General features: G+C 36.3%; 1 protein-coding gene across 19 annotated transcripts in view; it reads right to left on the bottom strand.

The window, feature by feature from the left end:
* The window catches only part of NRXN1 (neurexin 1), a 1,115,884-nt gene that overhangs the window by 43,032 nt on the left and 1,054,774 nt on the right, over window positions 1-18,078 (bottom strand). Inside the window, exon 1 of one of the 19 annotated variants that reach the window (XM_028168476.2) lies at window positions 11,278-11,409. The exons of the other annotated variants lie outside the window; for them this stretch is intronic. Within the exon in view, the coding sequence (XP_028024277.1) occupies window positions 11,278-11,310 (33 nt within the window). The 5' untranslated portion in view covers window positions 11,311-11,409. Of the gene's footprint in view, window positions 1-11,277; window positions 11,410-18,078 lie in introns of those variants that run through there. 19 annotated transcript variants of the gene reach the window in all.

Here is an 18,078-nt window from a genome sequence, read left to right as displayed (position 1 = left end):
CTTCAGTTCTCTTATCTTCAAATTTGTAGAACAACTGTCTGCTTTATAAAATTGAGAATGTAAGATGGGATGCCTGAAACTGGTCTAGGATAGGACATAGCATTCTGAAATTCGACTAGGAGTTCAATCATTATCTAACCCATTGACCTGTGGCAAATCACTCTCTATTCCAATATAAGTAGGTTAGAGTAGATGACCCCTCAGGTCCCTTTAAAATATAATAACCAAGGGTAACACAAGAGAATCTTGTGGTACAGATAAGCCTCTTGATTTTGGTGGTGATTATAAGAAGCTACACATGTGATAAAATTGCATAGAACTACACAGACACACACAGACACAGACACACACACACACACAATAAATGCATGTATAACTGGCAAAATCTGAATAAGCTCTATGATTTACATTCTGGTTTTGATATTGAACTGTAGTTATATAAGATGTTAACATGGGGGGAAGTTGGATAAAGGGTGCAGGGGACATCCCATATCTTTCTTTGCAACTATCTGTGAATCTATAATTATTTCCAAAAAATTTTTTTAAATATATAAGTACCTAATACATGCATACATCCATAAATATAATAATCTTTGATTTCGTGAAATGGCTTGTTGACTGTCAAAGATAAATGCCAATATACAGGGCCTGATGCTTTATCAATGAAGTGAAATTTATTGGTTCCAAACAATCCACTTTTCAGCTAAATGTGATAATTTTTACCTAAAACAATTAGTGGTTTAAAGGTAGTTAGGATATTGACTATTTCTCCATGATTCAAAGTGAGGAAATTGTTATATGACAGGTTGTTACTAGTGACACCATTTTTGCCAGCCCTTCCGTTATTTATCCTTGAATACTGAACCCTACGGATTAAGATACCAAATAACTAAAAATTTCAACAACATGCCTTTGATTTAAAAGAGAAAATTAAAACAAAATACAAATAAAACAAAACAAAACCAAAACAATTCTAAAGGAAGTGTCAGGGAGTTACTAAAAATTGAATTTCTAATATTTATATTCTGAGGACTCTACAGTTTCCGTTCAATTAACTTCTCCTATGATGAGTAATCTTACTTTCTATTCCTAAAACCCTGTAGAATCCTATTCATCTAAGAATTAGGTTGTGCTCAATATATTTCCTTTCAATGTCATAGAATCCAGTGGACTCTCCTGACCTCCCTGAGGTCTAAAAATCATGGCTAGTGTCTTAGCAATTTTGTACCTATATGTTGGTCAAAGTTTGATTCTTAAGTTTCACCAATGGGGCAAAAGAAAGCAAAATAGATGCGTGTAGCAGACTTCCGTTAGAGGTAAAGTAGAAAAGAGTCAAAGAAAGCAGGAAACTATAAAGAAAAGAGTGAGCAGAAGGAAAGAGAAAAGGTAAGAAAAGGCTTCCCTCACCTATGTTTGGAGAGTGGTGGGGGACCTCAGCCCATTTTACAGATGAGACCAATGATAGAGGTACTTCAGACTTAGAAAAGCAGGACTAATGTCTCACCCAGTGAGATATAAAACAGGTCTTGGGTTTCAAAATTCTACAAAGGGATTTGAAAGAAAAGAAGCATTATAAAATGTACAAGTCAAAGTAAGTCAATCTATCAAATCACCTCTGCGCCAGGACTAGCCAACTAAACTGTATCTTTAGGATTTAGCTCTCTTGTGGCAGCAAAGACTACACTCCTCTTAAACAGCAAAGCTTAAGACACAGAACAGAAAAGAGCCTAGTAGAGGATTTTCCTGTCCTTGCACATCTTTCACCAAACAATACAAGGTAAAACACATAGAGGCAGTTTCTCAGTCAGTTTAATTAAAAAAGGCAAAGAATGGTGAGTTACCTGATGAAATCCTTTTAGAACCCATGCATACTTCTCCCAGAGTTAATTCTACCAGTTACCATAAATTTAAAATGGTAGAACTACTCTTGCCAATTAAGGAATGTCACTCACTACCTGGTTCTACAAGAATTGAGTCATTAGCCACTGAAGTCGCTGACCTGTGGTACACCTGGAAAATAATTTAGGGCAGAGATCAGGAATAAGGCACTCTGTGCTCTGGGAAAACTAGCAGAACAGGCCTTCAGATATTTATATATTTTCAGGAGAAAATTTTATGAATCCAGATTCTTGCATCTTCCCATAATTAGAAAATCATGAAAACCATGAACTGAGATATCTATTCCTCATGACGAGCAGCAACCTTCTACTGAGATGTATGCTTGATTGCATATACCCCTTCGCCAAACTCACACATATACTGGCTTCCTTGCCTACCTCTTTGGAGTAATTTCTCGTAGCTATCTGAGAGGCCGTCTCCAGGCTATAGCCCTCAGTAAGCCCCCAAATAAAACCGAAACTCACAGTTCTCATGTTGTGCCTTTTCTTCTCAGTGGACACAACCAATAAAAGAATAAAATACATAATAGGTAATGAGCCAAGAAAGACACTAAGGGTGGTAAACATGTGTCAAAGCTGCTGTAACAGAATCCAGGCCTTTACTTCATGTGGCCATAATGAAAAGAGCTGGTGAGAAGTGTGAGGCTATCACCTAACACTTTGCCCCTCTTTGCTCTCCCTAGGGCCACAGTGCCACAATGTATCTTAAGCTTTGCAGGGTCCAGGTAATGCTTTAAAGTTGAAGTGTTTCAAGCTAACTGTGTTCTGGAAGTCAAATCTATCATTATAAGACTACATTAAAAGCTAAGCCTCTACTGTACATATCAATTTGTACTCCAAAATGCTGGTTTCCCAGAGCATTCACCAAATCCTGTCTAGGTTTAGATGCTGATAAGAAATAGAAGAAAAAAAATTAAAAATGCAATCACTGCACCTTCCATGTATTAAGTCTTAAAACTGTAAATGTCAAAGTTCTAATTTCATTTCCTTGTGTCTACGAATATTTCCCTGCTAAATATTTCAAATTACTATAGACACTCACAAGCTATATTAGTTTTTACAGCTAAATTATGAACATTCATAAAAACAATTTGTCCTACACATCTAACCTTTTGTTCTCAATATAGACCCAGTTTCTTTTTCACATTTATAGAAAAATGCTTACAAAGTCTTGTTCTCTGAGGATCTCATCTGGCAGTGATTAAATTTATTTTTCGTAAATCTTTATTGGTGATGAGAATTTTTCTCAGACTGTGCTGTTGATTGCTTATGTTACCTCTTTCCTTACCACTTTCATTAGAAGTCTCATTGTACCTTGTTTCTTAGAGAAGAATTTGAAACTGATTTGGGGACGAAGGACTTTTAGTCCGGAGTATGCAGCACTTTATGAAATATTTAACCATACAAAGCCTAAAAATACACATGGTAGGTACGGCATTCATGTGGGTAATTATTTAGTAGATTCAGCACATAATTGTACACCACAGGGTTCTTATTAGGAACACCAGAAAGGGAATCAGAGTTTCTTGACACATGGTAATAAATATTTTCCCTTACAATGAATAATTTAGCTCTTTTGGTAGTCACTGTATGAAAAATAGATTTGAAATAATTTCAGGGTCTGTTAGCAAAGGTGAAGGTTTTGGAACACAGGGAGAAAACAGGGAGCATGGGGCCACTTTTCCCTTGTTTTCACAGAATTTTGCTTGTTTTTGTGATGCATACGCTACAGATTTTCCCTCATTTGTCAAGATGATGTCAAAATGAAAAGATGTTGTTCCTTCTGTAGCATTTCCTATTGTTAGTTTTTAGGATTCCAAACCATTAATTATGTGAAATTTACCAGCCTTGCCCATAGAATGCTAATAAGTCTCTGTATTGTTCACTATGGAAGGAAAAGGAGATTTCCCTCCAATTAATGCTAGCCATGACTGGAATTATTCTCCCACTAGTTTCAAAATGAAAATTTCATAAGAAAATCTCAGATGCAGATTCATCTAAAAAGTCAGGGGAGACGACTCAACAAAATGAAAAGCAGTCTATGTTTTAAGACCACTTTTCTTTAAAAACTTTTTCTTTTAAAGGAAATTCACATTTATTCACACTCTGAAATCATAAAGTATTAGAGCTGCAAACCCCTCACCTTACAAATGGGGAAGTCAAGCAGCAGAAATTTAAGTAGTTGGTTTTCACCACACCAGTAGCAGTAAAACTTTCTCTATTATAATGTCTTTATATAAATCTATTAAAATAAAATGTTTTAAAATTATATAAACTCCAAAAAATAACCTATACACAATGGGACATTTTGAACTTGAGGTGAATTGGGGCAGTTGTAAGGACAAGTCTAAAATTTAGGAGAGTTTTCTATGCTGAGAATGGTAAAATTTCCCAAGGAAACAGAGAAAGGAAAAGAGAGTCTGTGACCAACTTCAAAATAAAACCAACATCGATAAGGGTGGGAAGAAAAAAACAATTGTTTGTCCTCCTAACATACTTGACTGAATGTTTCCTAGTAGAAATTTGGGGTAGCCCAGTGGGAAGAATTCTCTTAGGTATCTGTGGGAATCAAACCAAGTGATGCTGAAATTTTCCAAAAGTAGTTTGATGTCACTCAGTGACATCTATGACACAAAAATTCTAAAAGCAAATCATTTCTCAAAGGGCATACTGAATGTTAATTTCTTAACTTTGACAGAAGTACAATGCTTATATAAGATGTTAACATTAGGGGAAGCTGGATGAGAGTGAACTCTCTTTAATATGTTTGTAACATTTCTATATATTTAAATTATTTCAAATTAAAACATTTATTTAAAAACTAAAAAATAAAAGAATCATACTGATCTGATCAAATCCTATGTATTACATATAAGTTGGGAAAACTGGTATTTATAAAATAATTTTCTTTTAAAACAGATACAGATATGTTCATAAAGGAAAAAATACAACTACAACCATAAAAAGTAACCTATGAATTCCCCACTTTTGTAATATTTACAGACATAAAACATGTATTATCCTCATTTGAATGGCATCTTTAGAAATGATCTTACATGGTAGACTTTCAAATAAACCAAGAATATACGTTTCTACTTCATCTCATCATTTTAGACCCTCATACCTCTTCCTAAAGAATTAAAAGAGTTGATGCATCATTTAGGGAATTGCTAGGTAGAGAGAGAGAGGTTAAAGTCAGTATTTATTTTGTTATTGCATCAGTAGTCTTCTGTTTAAAATGACAACATCTGTTGCAACTGAAATCTCACTGGCTATTTGGAAAACTAGAAAGTCAGGAATCTCAGAAAACCTTGTTGCACAGATGCCTCTAAACAGTGACCTGAGCTTACTGTCTCTAGCTTGAGATTTTGAAAAATAATCAAAAACTATTCAGTTTGATATTTTATACCTAGGTATTATTTCAATCAATTCTAATGAATGGTTCATGAAGTTTCCCATAATTATTCACTATATTTTAAACTACTTACTGAGGAAACAATAGTAGTTCAGTAACATGAGTAGACTATTTACATAATTATCACTTATTCAAAATTGTTCCACTTCAGACCAGACCTTTGTTTCCTGTCTATATCCTCCCATGTTCTATTTTCTTTTTGATGGGTGCCCTTCAAAAAGAAAATAGAATCAAAGATAGAGAAAGAAGTAGAGTCAGGCATACTGAAAATTATTGCTGGAGTAATTTACAGATACACTTATTTATACCTTAGTGGCCTGAGATAGTTATATTTACTCCAAAGTGTCTTATTTACTATTGGAAAAGTGACCAATATTTCAAGTCATTCCATCAATGAAAAGAAAACAATTTCTTATTTTTTAAGGGAAAACATGTAGCAACAATAGCTAATTTTAACAAATAAAGAAAATAAATACAAACTAAATATGCAGGTGATTTTTAACTAAAAACAGTTGTATACATTTTGTATTACTTTTATCATTCATAAAGCATGAAAACTGGTTTAAGAAATCAATATGTTGTCCTGAGAACATGTAGAACAGGAAGCAACCACCACACTGACTGATTTTGAGACAAGCTACTTGGGATCTTGCTTCATATTCCAATACCCTCAGTGCCCTAAACACCACTTCAGAGACTGGTATTGGTGTTACAGGATGTGTAGCCCACCTGATTTGACCTGATTTTGTGTTACCTTTTATTTTATGACTGGATAACTAGGGCTGCTCAAACAAATTCAGAGAACATACAGCAGAAAAACATCAGAGCATCTACTTAGCCCTTATTGAACTCTCCTTTCTCTAAGCTACCATGAAGTGTGTAATAGATGCTCAGCAAAAACGTGTTCATTAATTGAGACTATAGGGTGAAATTATTCAGCCTTCAATACCTCTCTAGTTTTATATGTGTTTGTCCTTTCTCCTCAGCTGGACTTTTAAGGCAGCAAGTGTCTTATTTTCCTTTGAGTCACCCATGACATCAAGCATCTACTGATCTATCAATCGGTAGATATTTTAACAGATCTTAACTATTAAATGTACCAAAAAAACACTGAGATACATGCTTATATATTATAATTTTCAACATTCTGGAAAGAGATGGTATACTTCTTGAAGGCTTAAGAAAACTCTTGGCAAACCCAAGAGTAGCTATTACCCTGAAATTTCTAGTTTTTCTATGTAAACTATTATGTAGCAGCTAAATATTTAGCAGTGTTTTATGCAGACACACATATTCATACACACACCACATTCAACTCTGAAAATATTGTAGTCCTACTACAAACCCAATGGATAGGTGATTCACTCAAATCTAACCGTGTTAATTGAGAGAAGTCATGGCACATGATGGAACACAATGATTTTTCAGCCCATGGGAGGTTAAGTGGTCTAGAGAACACATCTGGTCATGCAAGATAATCCATTATGTAGATAGTTCACACATGGGTCATTGAGAATTGCTGCCTGGGGCTATATCTATGCAACTCCAAAATAAGGAGCTTCAAAAAAATATCAAAATTCTATGCAAACTTTTCGATTTGACAATAAAATAGTGTTCTGAAGTCATAAAGGCAGTCTTAGTTATATACATACATTATTATACATACATAGTATTTATATATGTAATCTATATTTTGTATATATAATAAATAGTTTTTAATTATAAGAAAATTCATTTCAATGGAAGATTGATTGGGACAGCATTGTCTTTGAAGCTGTAGTAGAGTTTTTAATTTGAAAAATGTGAAGAGGTCGGACAGATGAAGGCATTTGCCAACACCACTAAACCCCCATAGCATCTATGAATTTACTAGTAAATCTAGGCTGTGAGGTTATGTAATTATATTTTTGGTCTGAAATATGCTTACAGTCAAGATTGTAGCCCTACAAAACCTGTCATGTTTAAATAAAAAAGTCGTGGAAACAAACATGAGAGCATACAGACTCCAGGACCGATGTCTTTCAGAGACTGATTTCTTTTGGTCCCCTAAATAATATTCAAGTCATTCCCATCATTATATGAAGTTTTTGTCTTTTAAACTAAGCAATACCTAAGGTAATGAAGCCTGAAGCCTTTATAGCAAAAGACATTGCATTTAGTCATGGGAAAATAGTAAGAAAACTTTTTTGAGCCTTTTTTGCTATCAGGAAAACAATTAAATTGTGGCTTAATCTGCAGTCTCTCTCTCTCTCCCCATATATATATATATATAAATATTTTTTTTCACAACAATGAAAACAAAAATGTATAATTGATTTTTGGGGGGGAAATAGTTCTCAGATAGTTCCCAACGCATAATCAAGTGAATTCAAATGAGGGTGAAAATTTGAGGGGAAAATGAAAGTGTGTAGTGATAATCACACATAATTTATGACACAAAACTAGAAAATCTCTCTCATATATTTTTGCTTTTTCATGGTTATTATTTAGTTTAGACTTATATGCTGTCTTAATTTTCTGTGAGACACTAGAGATACCCATGGGTTTATATCTGTCTGTGATCCTCCCCAGTTATTGTGTATACTGGAAATTGCCTATCTACTCGATATGTTGTGCTTGGCTCCATTCTCTGTGCTAGAGTAATGAGGGAAGGGAGCCTTCAGGAGATTCAAGTATCAACTATCAAGTAAATGTAAATAAGATAGCAGAAAATAAAATCAATCTTTCTGGGTCAATATGGTAACCTTCATAGAAATCAATGACATTCAAAGCCTAAATATACACAAAAATGTATGAGCAGAACCTGGTGTCATTATATTCTGCTGAATTTATATATAGTTTATTGTTTCTGTTTAGTAATAGAGGTCTGGAACAAATGGCATTTGAGTCCACAGACAGGGAAAGCAGCAGAGGAATAAAGTACTGGGAGTAGAGGAAACGGGAAGTGAAAAAGAAGACTGAATTAATAAAAAGCACCACTTGGTCTAAGTATAATTAAATATCCACTAACTCTGTTCACCTATATCTTGCTGGTGCTTATAACACTGGAATTAAGAGCACTAATTTTGACACGGCAAAATCTTGTTTCAAATGGGTTATTTTCCAAATGGGCAGAGTGTAAGCTTAGGTCTTGAAACATTTACATTTAATATAGGCAAAGACTGAAAGTTCTTGGCTACATACTTTATTTTCCCATTTGAAAACTACAAAGTATAAGCTAAAAGGGCTTTTCCCATCAATTAGCAATCTGCCTACCGCATCCATCATATAGTTAATTGATTGCACTTGTAGTTTATAAATGCACCCAGATGCTGTGGAACGAGCACATTTTGTAAATTAAAGGAGCATGTGGAACGCACACAGACAGTAACATTTCATCATAACTACCCAAAACATCCTTAATATGCAATGCTACATCACTAATTACTTCGTAAATATGTAAGCATTTCCTGGTTAATGTCTTGGTGAGAAATTTGCTTGGCAGTTGACCCCAAATGCTACTGTGACCAGACATTTAATACCACTTCAGGGCTCTTCTAGTTTCATTCTACAGAAGGAGAACGTGGCACTCGCATATTAGGCAACTTGACTGCGCAAAGTCAGTGAAAATATTTATTCTTTAACACTGGGTTATCTTGCTTAATGAACACCAGTCAACTCTCCAAAACATAAATGTCTATCCAAAGATCTGTCTGTGGGCACTATTTCTTTCTAAAAACGTTAGAGGGAATTTGCCAAGTGGGGAGAATTTTGCTGCTTAGTGGACTCTTTAATTTCTAAGAACAGGGCACTGGAAGAAAAGGACTGGAGAAAGTATAAGAAATTGGTCTCATTCGTTAACTCTGGGAAAATCAATATAAATGATTTGAATAAATTATCCTAAATGTATCTCGGGATATTAAAGGTAAAGGTTTTCATTCACTTTATCTAGGTCATAATTCCTTGTCAAGCCAAGGTTCAAGAGGCAGTCAAAAGAGACATGCAACATGGCTAAATTTCCTTTGGAAAATGGAAATTCTCTCCATACACAAGGTCCACCAACCAAATGATTAAGAGAGCTGTGGGTGACCCACAGAGTAAGAGATGTGTACTTAAACTTTTAAAATTTGTGTTTCATTGGTACATTTTGGCAGCATGATTTTGGTAAAATTCAGTTGTACTTAGGACTGGAAACTGTCTGGGTTCACCTTAGAATTTTGAAATAATCATTGAAATCATAGAATTCAGAAGTAAATTGATTTTTCATTCTTTTTCAGTCCTATGACCCTTCTGGGCAAAGACTGTGCCCTTGGGTGACAGAAGGCTTGATTAATTTCATTGCAGAATTTGAACTGGGCATTGGTCAAGCCCCCAGCCTTCATGATAAACTCAACAAATACTTAAATAAAACATTTAAAGTTATTCTAGAAATGAACATCTATTTATAAGCCAGAAGTAAAATAACAGTAGATTAGTCAGCATGAGCTCCTAATGTTTTCATAATTCAAAGCTTACTTAGGGAAAAAGTCAGCAACCCCTACTGATGCTTGAATCGTTAAAGTCTGATAAATAAGTTTAGTAGTTACTGCCATATTTATATTTAGATACAAATGACTCAAATAATATGACAGCTTAATTTGAATTTTGCTCCTATTGAATACTTTTCCTGAATATGGCAAAGAGAAAAAGGTTACAAACAACAACAAATAGCACACCGTTTATAATCTGGTAAAGCACCTTCTGTTCATGGGATTTCTTTCCTAATCTATGAAGCAGGGGTTACCTAATTCAATGAAAAATAGTTGTCACAACAGACATGACATTCTATCTCATAATTAAAGGAAGATGCAATCAGAAGTTCCCTTGAAAAGAGGGGCCAGGCTTCCTTCACTATTAAGCCCACTCCTCCCCTCCCCCCCTCCTCTTTTCTGAGATTCAACCCCTTCTGTTCTCCATCTGCTCCGCCCCCGCCTATTGTCTCCTCTCCCTGCCAAGCATGCCAATCCCATCTGGCCATACTCTCGCTTTTGCTGGCTCTAATTCCCATGGGCCTAGGAAATACTTGAATGCCAAGGCTTTTCCCCTCTTCAGGAGAATAAGGATAGCTAGGAGACTATCAAACAATTATCCGAAGAATTCACACTCATGAACATGCACATGATGTCTCGAATACGCAAACAGCACTTTTAGAATCCTCTCTTAGGCTAAAATCCAAAAAAATGTTTCTAATTCTCTCACCTCGGATGCATTTTTAAAAACTGAAATCTTACTGTCTTTGGAATAATCGAAATTTATATTTCAAAAATATAAAAACGTTCATTAATCCCAGACATGCATTTTTTTTCAGTAAGCAGAATTAGTGTAAATAAATGTTACTCAAATCTTACCATCGTGAAATATTTCCATTAATTAATCAGGTTTAATAATCACTAATACATTTTCTGCATCACCAAACATACATTTAATTCACACATTACACCTTTACGAATTCTCAACGAAAACCCACTCTGCCACAAAAGCATGCATGGTCAGAATCTAAGCATATTTAGGCAAAATAATCACCAAGTCACTAACAATAATAAAGCAGTCTGGCAAGTATTGAAAGCAGCTTTTATTCATGCTTTTACTCGAATCAACTTAATACATATATATAAACACACACCCCACAATTTTTGGTTGTTTCTGCCACAAGCATGCTCATAAACCTCTGAAGCTCACGCAACAAACAACAGTAGAAGCAACCATGCTCAGGGTTTAAGGACATTTAAAAATTTAAAACAACCTTTCTACATTTCATACAGAGCGTGCATAAATTTGACATGCAATCTCCAAGAAGAAACATTTTAATATAAATCTTAAAATTAGTTTATCCAAAAGAGTTTATTCTTATTTTCATTATTATTGTTCTTAGGCTTCTGGTATCTTAAACCCTGCATGCTGCAGTTCTAAGCTGTGCTGAGCACCGGCTGTGATAGAAGAAGCTACCTGCGAGTTTTCACAGTGCCATCTCATATCCATGTCTGTCTGGCTACCCTGCGTGCTTAGAGCTTTTTTCTTAATTCTTAATGGAAATCCTAGGAAATTTAGTCCATCCTCTGAAATCAATACTGGTGACAGGAGAGCTCCCTGACTCAGTGGGAGATCAAGATGATAAATTGCCTGCGCATCAGCCTGGCCTATCAGTGCCCTGCACACAGATGGGCGAGAAAACACACAGAAAAGGCTCTGTCAGTCACGTGTCACCAACGAGCCAATGGCTGATGCGCTACTGCAGGAAGGGATGCTGCAGTTCCGTCTGCAGTTGACGAGGCTGTTGGTACACAGACCAGCCCGTGCCCAGCTCGGAAAGTCTTCGCAGTCTCTGCTGTCAAATTTGCTCCCCCACTGTGACTGCATAGGGAAACGGACATTCCCCTACACCCCGACCCAAATAAAGACCTATTTTCATGCACAGGAATTTTACTCTGTATTACTTTGTAATCCAGTGTGACAGCTCAGCAGAAAGGAAACTACTTTTTAACATCCCAACCATTCAACTCTTCTTACGTGCTTCCCTTCAGATGATTATCACCTTTTTAACTAATATTAAATTAGAAGCCTTAAACTGTGCAATTAGCATGCAACCCTCCTAACAGAATCGGCTCAAAGCTTTGTAATTGTAATTATAATTTTATTTTCAAGTTAATGAATGGCATTTTTTGAATGCCCCGTTTATAATGAGTATTTTTAGGGGATAATTTTGTAAAGGCAATTATGCAACATTAAGAAGTACATTACTACGCTTTTTTCTGCCAATTAGAGCTGTTTCTCTTTAAAGACAGTTTAAGTCCCAATAAATATGCCATGTTATCGATGGTTAAAAAGACAAACAAGGTCACCTTATTTTTGATAAAGGAGGCAAGAATATACAATGCAGAAAAGACAGCCTCTTCAATAAGTGGTGCTGGGAAAACTGGACAGCTACGTGTAAAAGAGTGAAATTAGAACACTCCCTGACACCATACACAAAAATAAACTCAAAATGGATTAAATACCTAAATGTAAGGCCAGACACTATAAAACTCTTAGAGGAAAACACAGGCAGAACACTCTATGACATAAATCACAGCAAGATCCTTTTTGACCCACGTCCTAGAGAAATGGAAATAAAAACAAAAATAAACAAATGGGACCTAATGAAACTTAAAAGCTTTTGCACAGCAGAGGAAACCATAAACAAGATGAAAAGACAACCCTTAGAATGGGAGAAAATATTTGCAAATGAAGCAACTGACAAAGGACTAATCTCCAAAATTTACAAGCAGCACATCCAGCTCAATATACAAAAAACAAAGAACCCAATCCAAAAATGGGCAGAAGACCTAAATAGACATTTCTCCAAAGAAGATACACAGATTGCCAACAAACACATGAAATGATGCTAAATACCACTAATCATTAGAGAAATGCAAATGAAAACTACAATGAGGTATCACCTCACACCAGTCAGAATGGCCATCATCAAAAAATCTACAAACAATAAATGCTGGAGAGGGTGTGGAGAAAAGGGAACCCTCTTGCACTGTTGGCGGGAATGTAAATTGATACAGCCACTATGGAGAACAGTATGGAGGTTCCCTAAAAAACTAAAAACAGAACTACCATACGACCCAGCAATCCCACTACTGGGCATATACCCTGAGAAAACCATAATTCAAAAAGAGACATGTAACACAATGTTCATTGCAGCTCTATTTCCAATTGCCAGGACATGGAAGCAACCTAAGTGTCCATCGACAGACGAATGGATAAAGAAGATGTGGCACATATATACAATGGAATATTACTCAGCCATAAAAAGAAATGAAATTGAGTTATTTGTGGTGAGGTGGATGGACCTAGAGTCTGTCATACAGAGTTAAAGAAGTCAGAAAGAGAAAAACAAATACTGTATGCTAACACATATATATGGAATCTAAAAAAAAAAAAAGAAAAAAAGAAAAGGTTCTGAAGAACCTAGGGGCAGGACAGGAATAAAGACGCAGACATTGAGAATGAACTTGAGGACACAAGGAGTGAGAAGGGTAAGCTGGGACGAAGTGAGAGAGTGGCATGGACATATATACACTACCAAATGTAAAATAGATAGCTAGTGGGAAGCAGCCGCATAGCACGGGGAGATCAGCTCGGTGCTTTGTGTCCACATAGAGCGGTGGGATAGGGAGGGTGGGAGGGAGACGCAAGAGGGAGGAGATATGGGGATACATGTATACGTACAGCTGATTCACTTTGTTATAAAGCAGAAACTAACACACCATTGTAAAGCAATTATACTCCAATAAAGATGTTTAAAAAAATACAAACAAAATAAAACAACAAAAAACAAAAATACAAACAAACAAGCACCAAAGGATGTACACATCCTGCTTCCCAAAGCCAGAAAAATAAATGAGTTATCCTGTGTTGGAAATATGTACTTATTTTTTGCCTTTCCTCTAAAATTTAAAGTAATCCTTCGTAAGCAAAGGCTCCGCATCTGAAATACCATATGGAAATATATCCCCAATACATCTGCATTTATTGATCATTCTGTAATAGCAGACATGTTGCACAGTTCAAGGTAACTGAGATGATTGTATCCTGTCTGACAAGGAAGGTTTTAAGTTGTGAGACTATGGTGTGTTTCAAATGGCGGTATCATGGAGATACTTTTTAAAAAGCTTAAAAGAAACATTGAATGATCTTCAGGAATAACCTTTATATCACAAAGAGTACCTGGGGAACCTCTATTGTTCTTTATGGCCCCGTTTTCATTATCTCCATGCATTTTCAAGGACTAATTCTAACCCCTATTAGAGTCACTCAATACTACTAAGAAAAAATCTGAGAATAAATCGTGATAGGTATGCCATAATAAGTAAATTGCCACTGAGGTTTAGAAGGCTGAAATTCCAAAGCTCATTTTGTCTTGGCAACTATTTTTTAAATCCATCCTGGAAAGATTGGACTCTGTCAAGTTTTTGTTTTGCAAATTCCTTTCCTCTCTCCTTTATTCAATGTTGACTCTAAGGAAATAATAAAGCATTTCTTAAGTTCTTTAAAATATATATTGTTTTGTGCCCATTCTCTCCATTTGGCCTATTTATTCAATAATATGACCCTCAACAGCCAAACTTTATTCTTTTAAAAGAAAAGATTAAGGCTCAGAGCATTTATCAAAAAGGAAACAACAATCATGAAACATTGACATTAAACCTATTTATTGAACTATTGTAATAGCCAAAAACTAGAAACCACCTACTCATCAATAATGACCTGATGAGATAAATTACAGTTTTACAGTCCGGATACTCTGTAGCTTGTAAAATAGAATGTGGTAAATTCAAACATGCGTATATGAAGAGATCTCTAAGATATACTGTTATGTAAACAAAAATTAAAGGTACAAATTTAAAATTGTTTAAAGGCTACATACACACTACACACACGCATTTACACACACAAATACATAGCTGCATATGCAAAGGAAATTTCTGTAAGGACATAAAATACCAGTTAATAGTGGTTAAATCTGAGGAGGGGAGCCGAGTTCAAAGGTGGGACCATAGCATAGTTTTAATAGGTACCATTTTGGACATTTTTAAAATCAAGTCTATGTATTACTCTTCTAATTTAAAATTATTAAATAATGTAAATGATGGCATCTATGTTCATTTATGGTTAAAAGGACGTGATTGGTAGATGTTTTAAGCAAAAAATGTTGAGGGGAAAGGAGGACAGAGGGAAGGGTGGCCTGTTTTTTTTTCATGCAAAGAAAATTGAGTACATGTGGGCAAGAAGAGAGCTGCTAGGTATAGGTTCTGGCAGTCTTAGCTGAAGACCTCCGCATCCCATATTAACTTTTGGTTCTTTCATCTCTGAATGCAGATAACAGTACAAACTTACGTGTGTTAAGAGCTTTACAACTTCTAGTGACAATTCACCTGAATTATCTCTGATTCTTAGAGGTAGGAATGTGGAGGACTGAGAAATAAATGATTTGACTAGTTACCTGAACTTGGGTGAATTAACTCTTTCAAAACTTAGTTTTCTCAGAAGGATGCAATTGGCAAGAAATGGCAGAGCTAAACTCGAATCTTAATTTAGGATACTGTTTACTGATGCTTTAAAAGCAAGATTTTTTTTTTTTTTTTTTTTTAACCAATAATGATGTAGGGTTAAAGACAAGATGAAATCCATTTTCTTCTGTTTCCTACCTGGCACAAGCTTATTTTATCCCCAAACCAGAACCTGGCTTATAGATTCTATTTTTGACTCTTTTGTTGTTGTTATTCAGATTCTTATAACTTTAAGAGATATAAACTTTAAAAAAAGAATTGGCCAAATTTAGTGAAAGGCTTATAATATGCATTATTGAAGGATTTTTTGTTTTACCCCCAATTATTCTAAATCAGTGGTTTATGGGGGGGGTGATTTTGCCCCCAAGGGAACATCTGACAATGTATGGAAACATTTCTAGCTGTCACAACTGGGGGAAGTGTTCCTAGCATCTAGTGGGTAGTAGCCAAGGATGCTGCTAATCATCTTAAAATGTACAGGACAGCTCCTACATCAAAGAGTTACCTGGCCCTAGATGTCCATAGTACTGAGACTGAGAAACCACGCTGTAAACACTGCGCTTTTCTACATTATTTACAAAGAGGTTAAAAAAAAGTATTCTGTATATATTGTGATGTGGCAAGGAAGTAAGTTTAGATGGAGAGAAGAGGATAACCAAGGCCCAAGGCTGTGGGTCACTCCAAAGTTAAGAAGTCATGGAGAAGAGGAAGAAACAGCAAATGAGGATGAGGCTGGGAGGAAAAGCAAAGTGTGGTGACCTGGAAGCCTGTGGGAAAAAGTGTGTCAGAAAACACACTGGCATCAACTTGCTCGAATGCTGTTAATAGGTCAAGTAATCCATTCTCCATGGAGGTTTATATTTAAACAAAGGGTCTGAGAAATTAATCTCATTGAAATTAACAATATGAAAGGCTTGAGGTCCTTAGTCCTCTTCATATTTGAATTTTTGAAGATGTGGCCAGAAAAAGTAATATTTACAGGGATCACAGGAGGGCTCTTTGAGGGACTACATGAGGGGAGGGGGCTTTTGTGACCCTCAAATTATACTTCTTAGGCTACTTTAGAGTCCACAAAGTTAGGCTTGTAAACAAGTGAGCGAATAAATCCTATTTTGGACCCCTCCCCACGCCCAACCACAGCTTGCAGAGTGCCACCATATCCCCCTAGCAAGGAGGTTAGTGATTCTTGTCTCCAGGCCCCCACCCAGTCTTTCTACCCATAGATAAAGTTTTTAGGAATAGAGTTCTCAGAACCAGCTTCAGGCACTTTCCCTCTGTGACTCCTGTCATGCCAATTTCCACACTTGGCCAAGCCTGTGGGTCAGTGCAGCAGGGCTGAGATACAGAGCCACCTGGAACACTATGACATTGGAGCAGCTTCAAGCCAAATTAATGCTCTTTGTAACAGGGAAATATTGCAGGAAAGCAGGAGAGAGAGAGAGAGATCAGAGAAAAGAGCCACAGATCTAGATATTATCACGTACTCTGTGGTGTGGGAGAATATTCCATGTCACAGTTCTCTTAAAACCAGAAAGGGGGGCTTCCCTGGTGGCGCAGTGGTTGAGAATCTGCCTGCCAATGCAGGGGACACGGGTTCGAGCCCTGGTCTGGGAAGATCCCACATGCCGCGGAGCAACTAAGCCCGTGAGCCACAACTACTGAGCCTGTGCGTCTGGAGCCTGTGCTCCGCAACAAGAGAGGCTGCCATAGTGAGAGGCCCGTGCACTGCGATGAAGAGTGGCCCCGGCTTGCCGCAACTAGAGAAAGCCCTCGCACAGAAACGAAGACCCAACACAGCCATAAATAAATAAATTTAAAAAAAAAAACCTGAAAGGTTTTTACAACTCCAAGAGCTCGTATGGCTCGCATAGACCAACTCCTTCATTTTATGGATGAAGGATTTTGAGGCAGAGAGGTTAGATAACTTGGCTTAAATTAAGTGACAGTGGGATTCTGTCCCATTCCAGTCAATGGATGAACATGATATTGGCAAGTTTCAAGATTTTAAAAATCACCATAATTATCAACCAGAGTAAAACTTAGAGGAAGGGGAAAAGTTGATGTCAAATAAGAGACAGCAGATGGCTCTAAAGCCTCCTCCCTCCCACACTGATGCTGGATTAAGGCATGGAAAGCTTTTGCTACCCAGGAAAGAGAGTATGATCCTCCACTGGGCTATGAAATACAAAAGAAGCAGCTTTGAGTCTCCTCCTTTCAGAAGAATATGAGTGGTGGCGGAAGATTTTTTTAAATGCAAATTCTCTTGTCTGTACTTTCACCACAGTGATGACGAATGGGAAGTAGGATGCATGAGTGACTTTTAAAAGACATATGTCAGGAAGTAAGCTCTAGTTGTGAGAGAATATAGAATAGGAAATATTTTGGACCATTTTCCTTTTTTAAGAGAACAAATAGAAATGGTAGAAAATCATAGTGGATTACCTTAGTTTTAAATTTTTATTATTTTATTTTTTTCCCCCTACAATGGCAGCCCTAGTTTGACACCATGGAGTGCCACTACATTCCTGTTAACTACTAATTTAATATTTGCAAGTACAGGTTAGAGGCCGGAAGTGAATTAATGTCTAAATGAGTAAAATTTCACATATTCTAAATCTTATGGTGTCGGTGTTCTGCAACCTTATTCTTGTGGGTTTTGTTTTTTTACACTGATTATTTCTCTAGTTAT

Source organism: Balaenoptera acutorostrata, chromosome 12 (genome assembly GCF_949987535.1).
Source record: "Balaenoptera acutorostrata chromosome 12, mBalAcu1.1, whole genome shotgun sequence".
NCBI lineage: Eukaryota > Metazoa > Chordata > Mammalia > Artiodactyla > Balaenopteridae > Balaenoptera > Balaenoptera acutorostrata.
The sequence above is the reverse complement of the archived record's forward strand: the minus strand, read 5'-3'. Positions and strand labels throughout refer to the sequence as shown.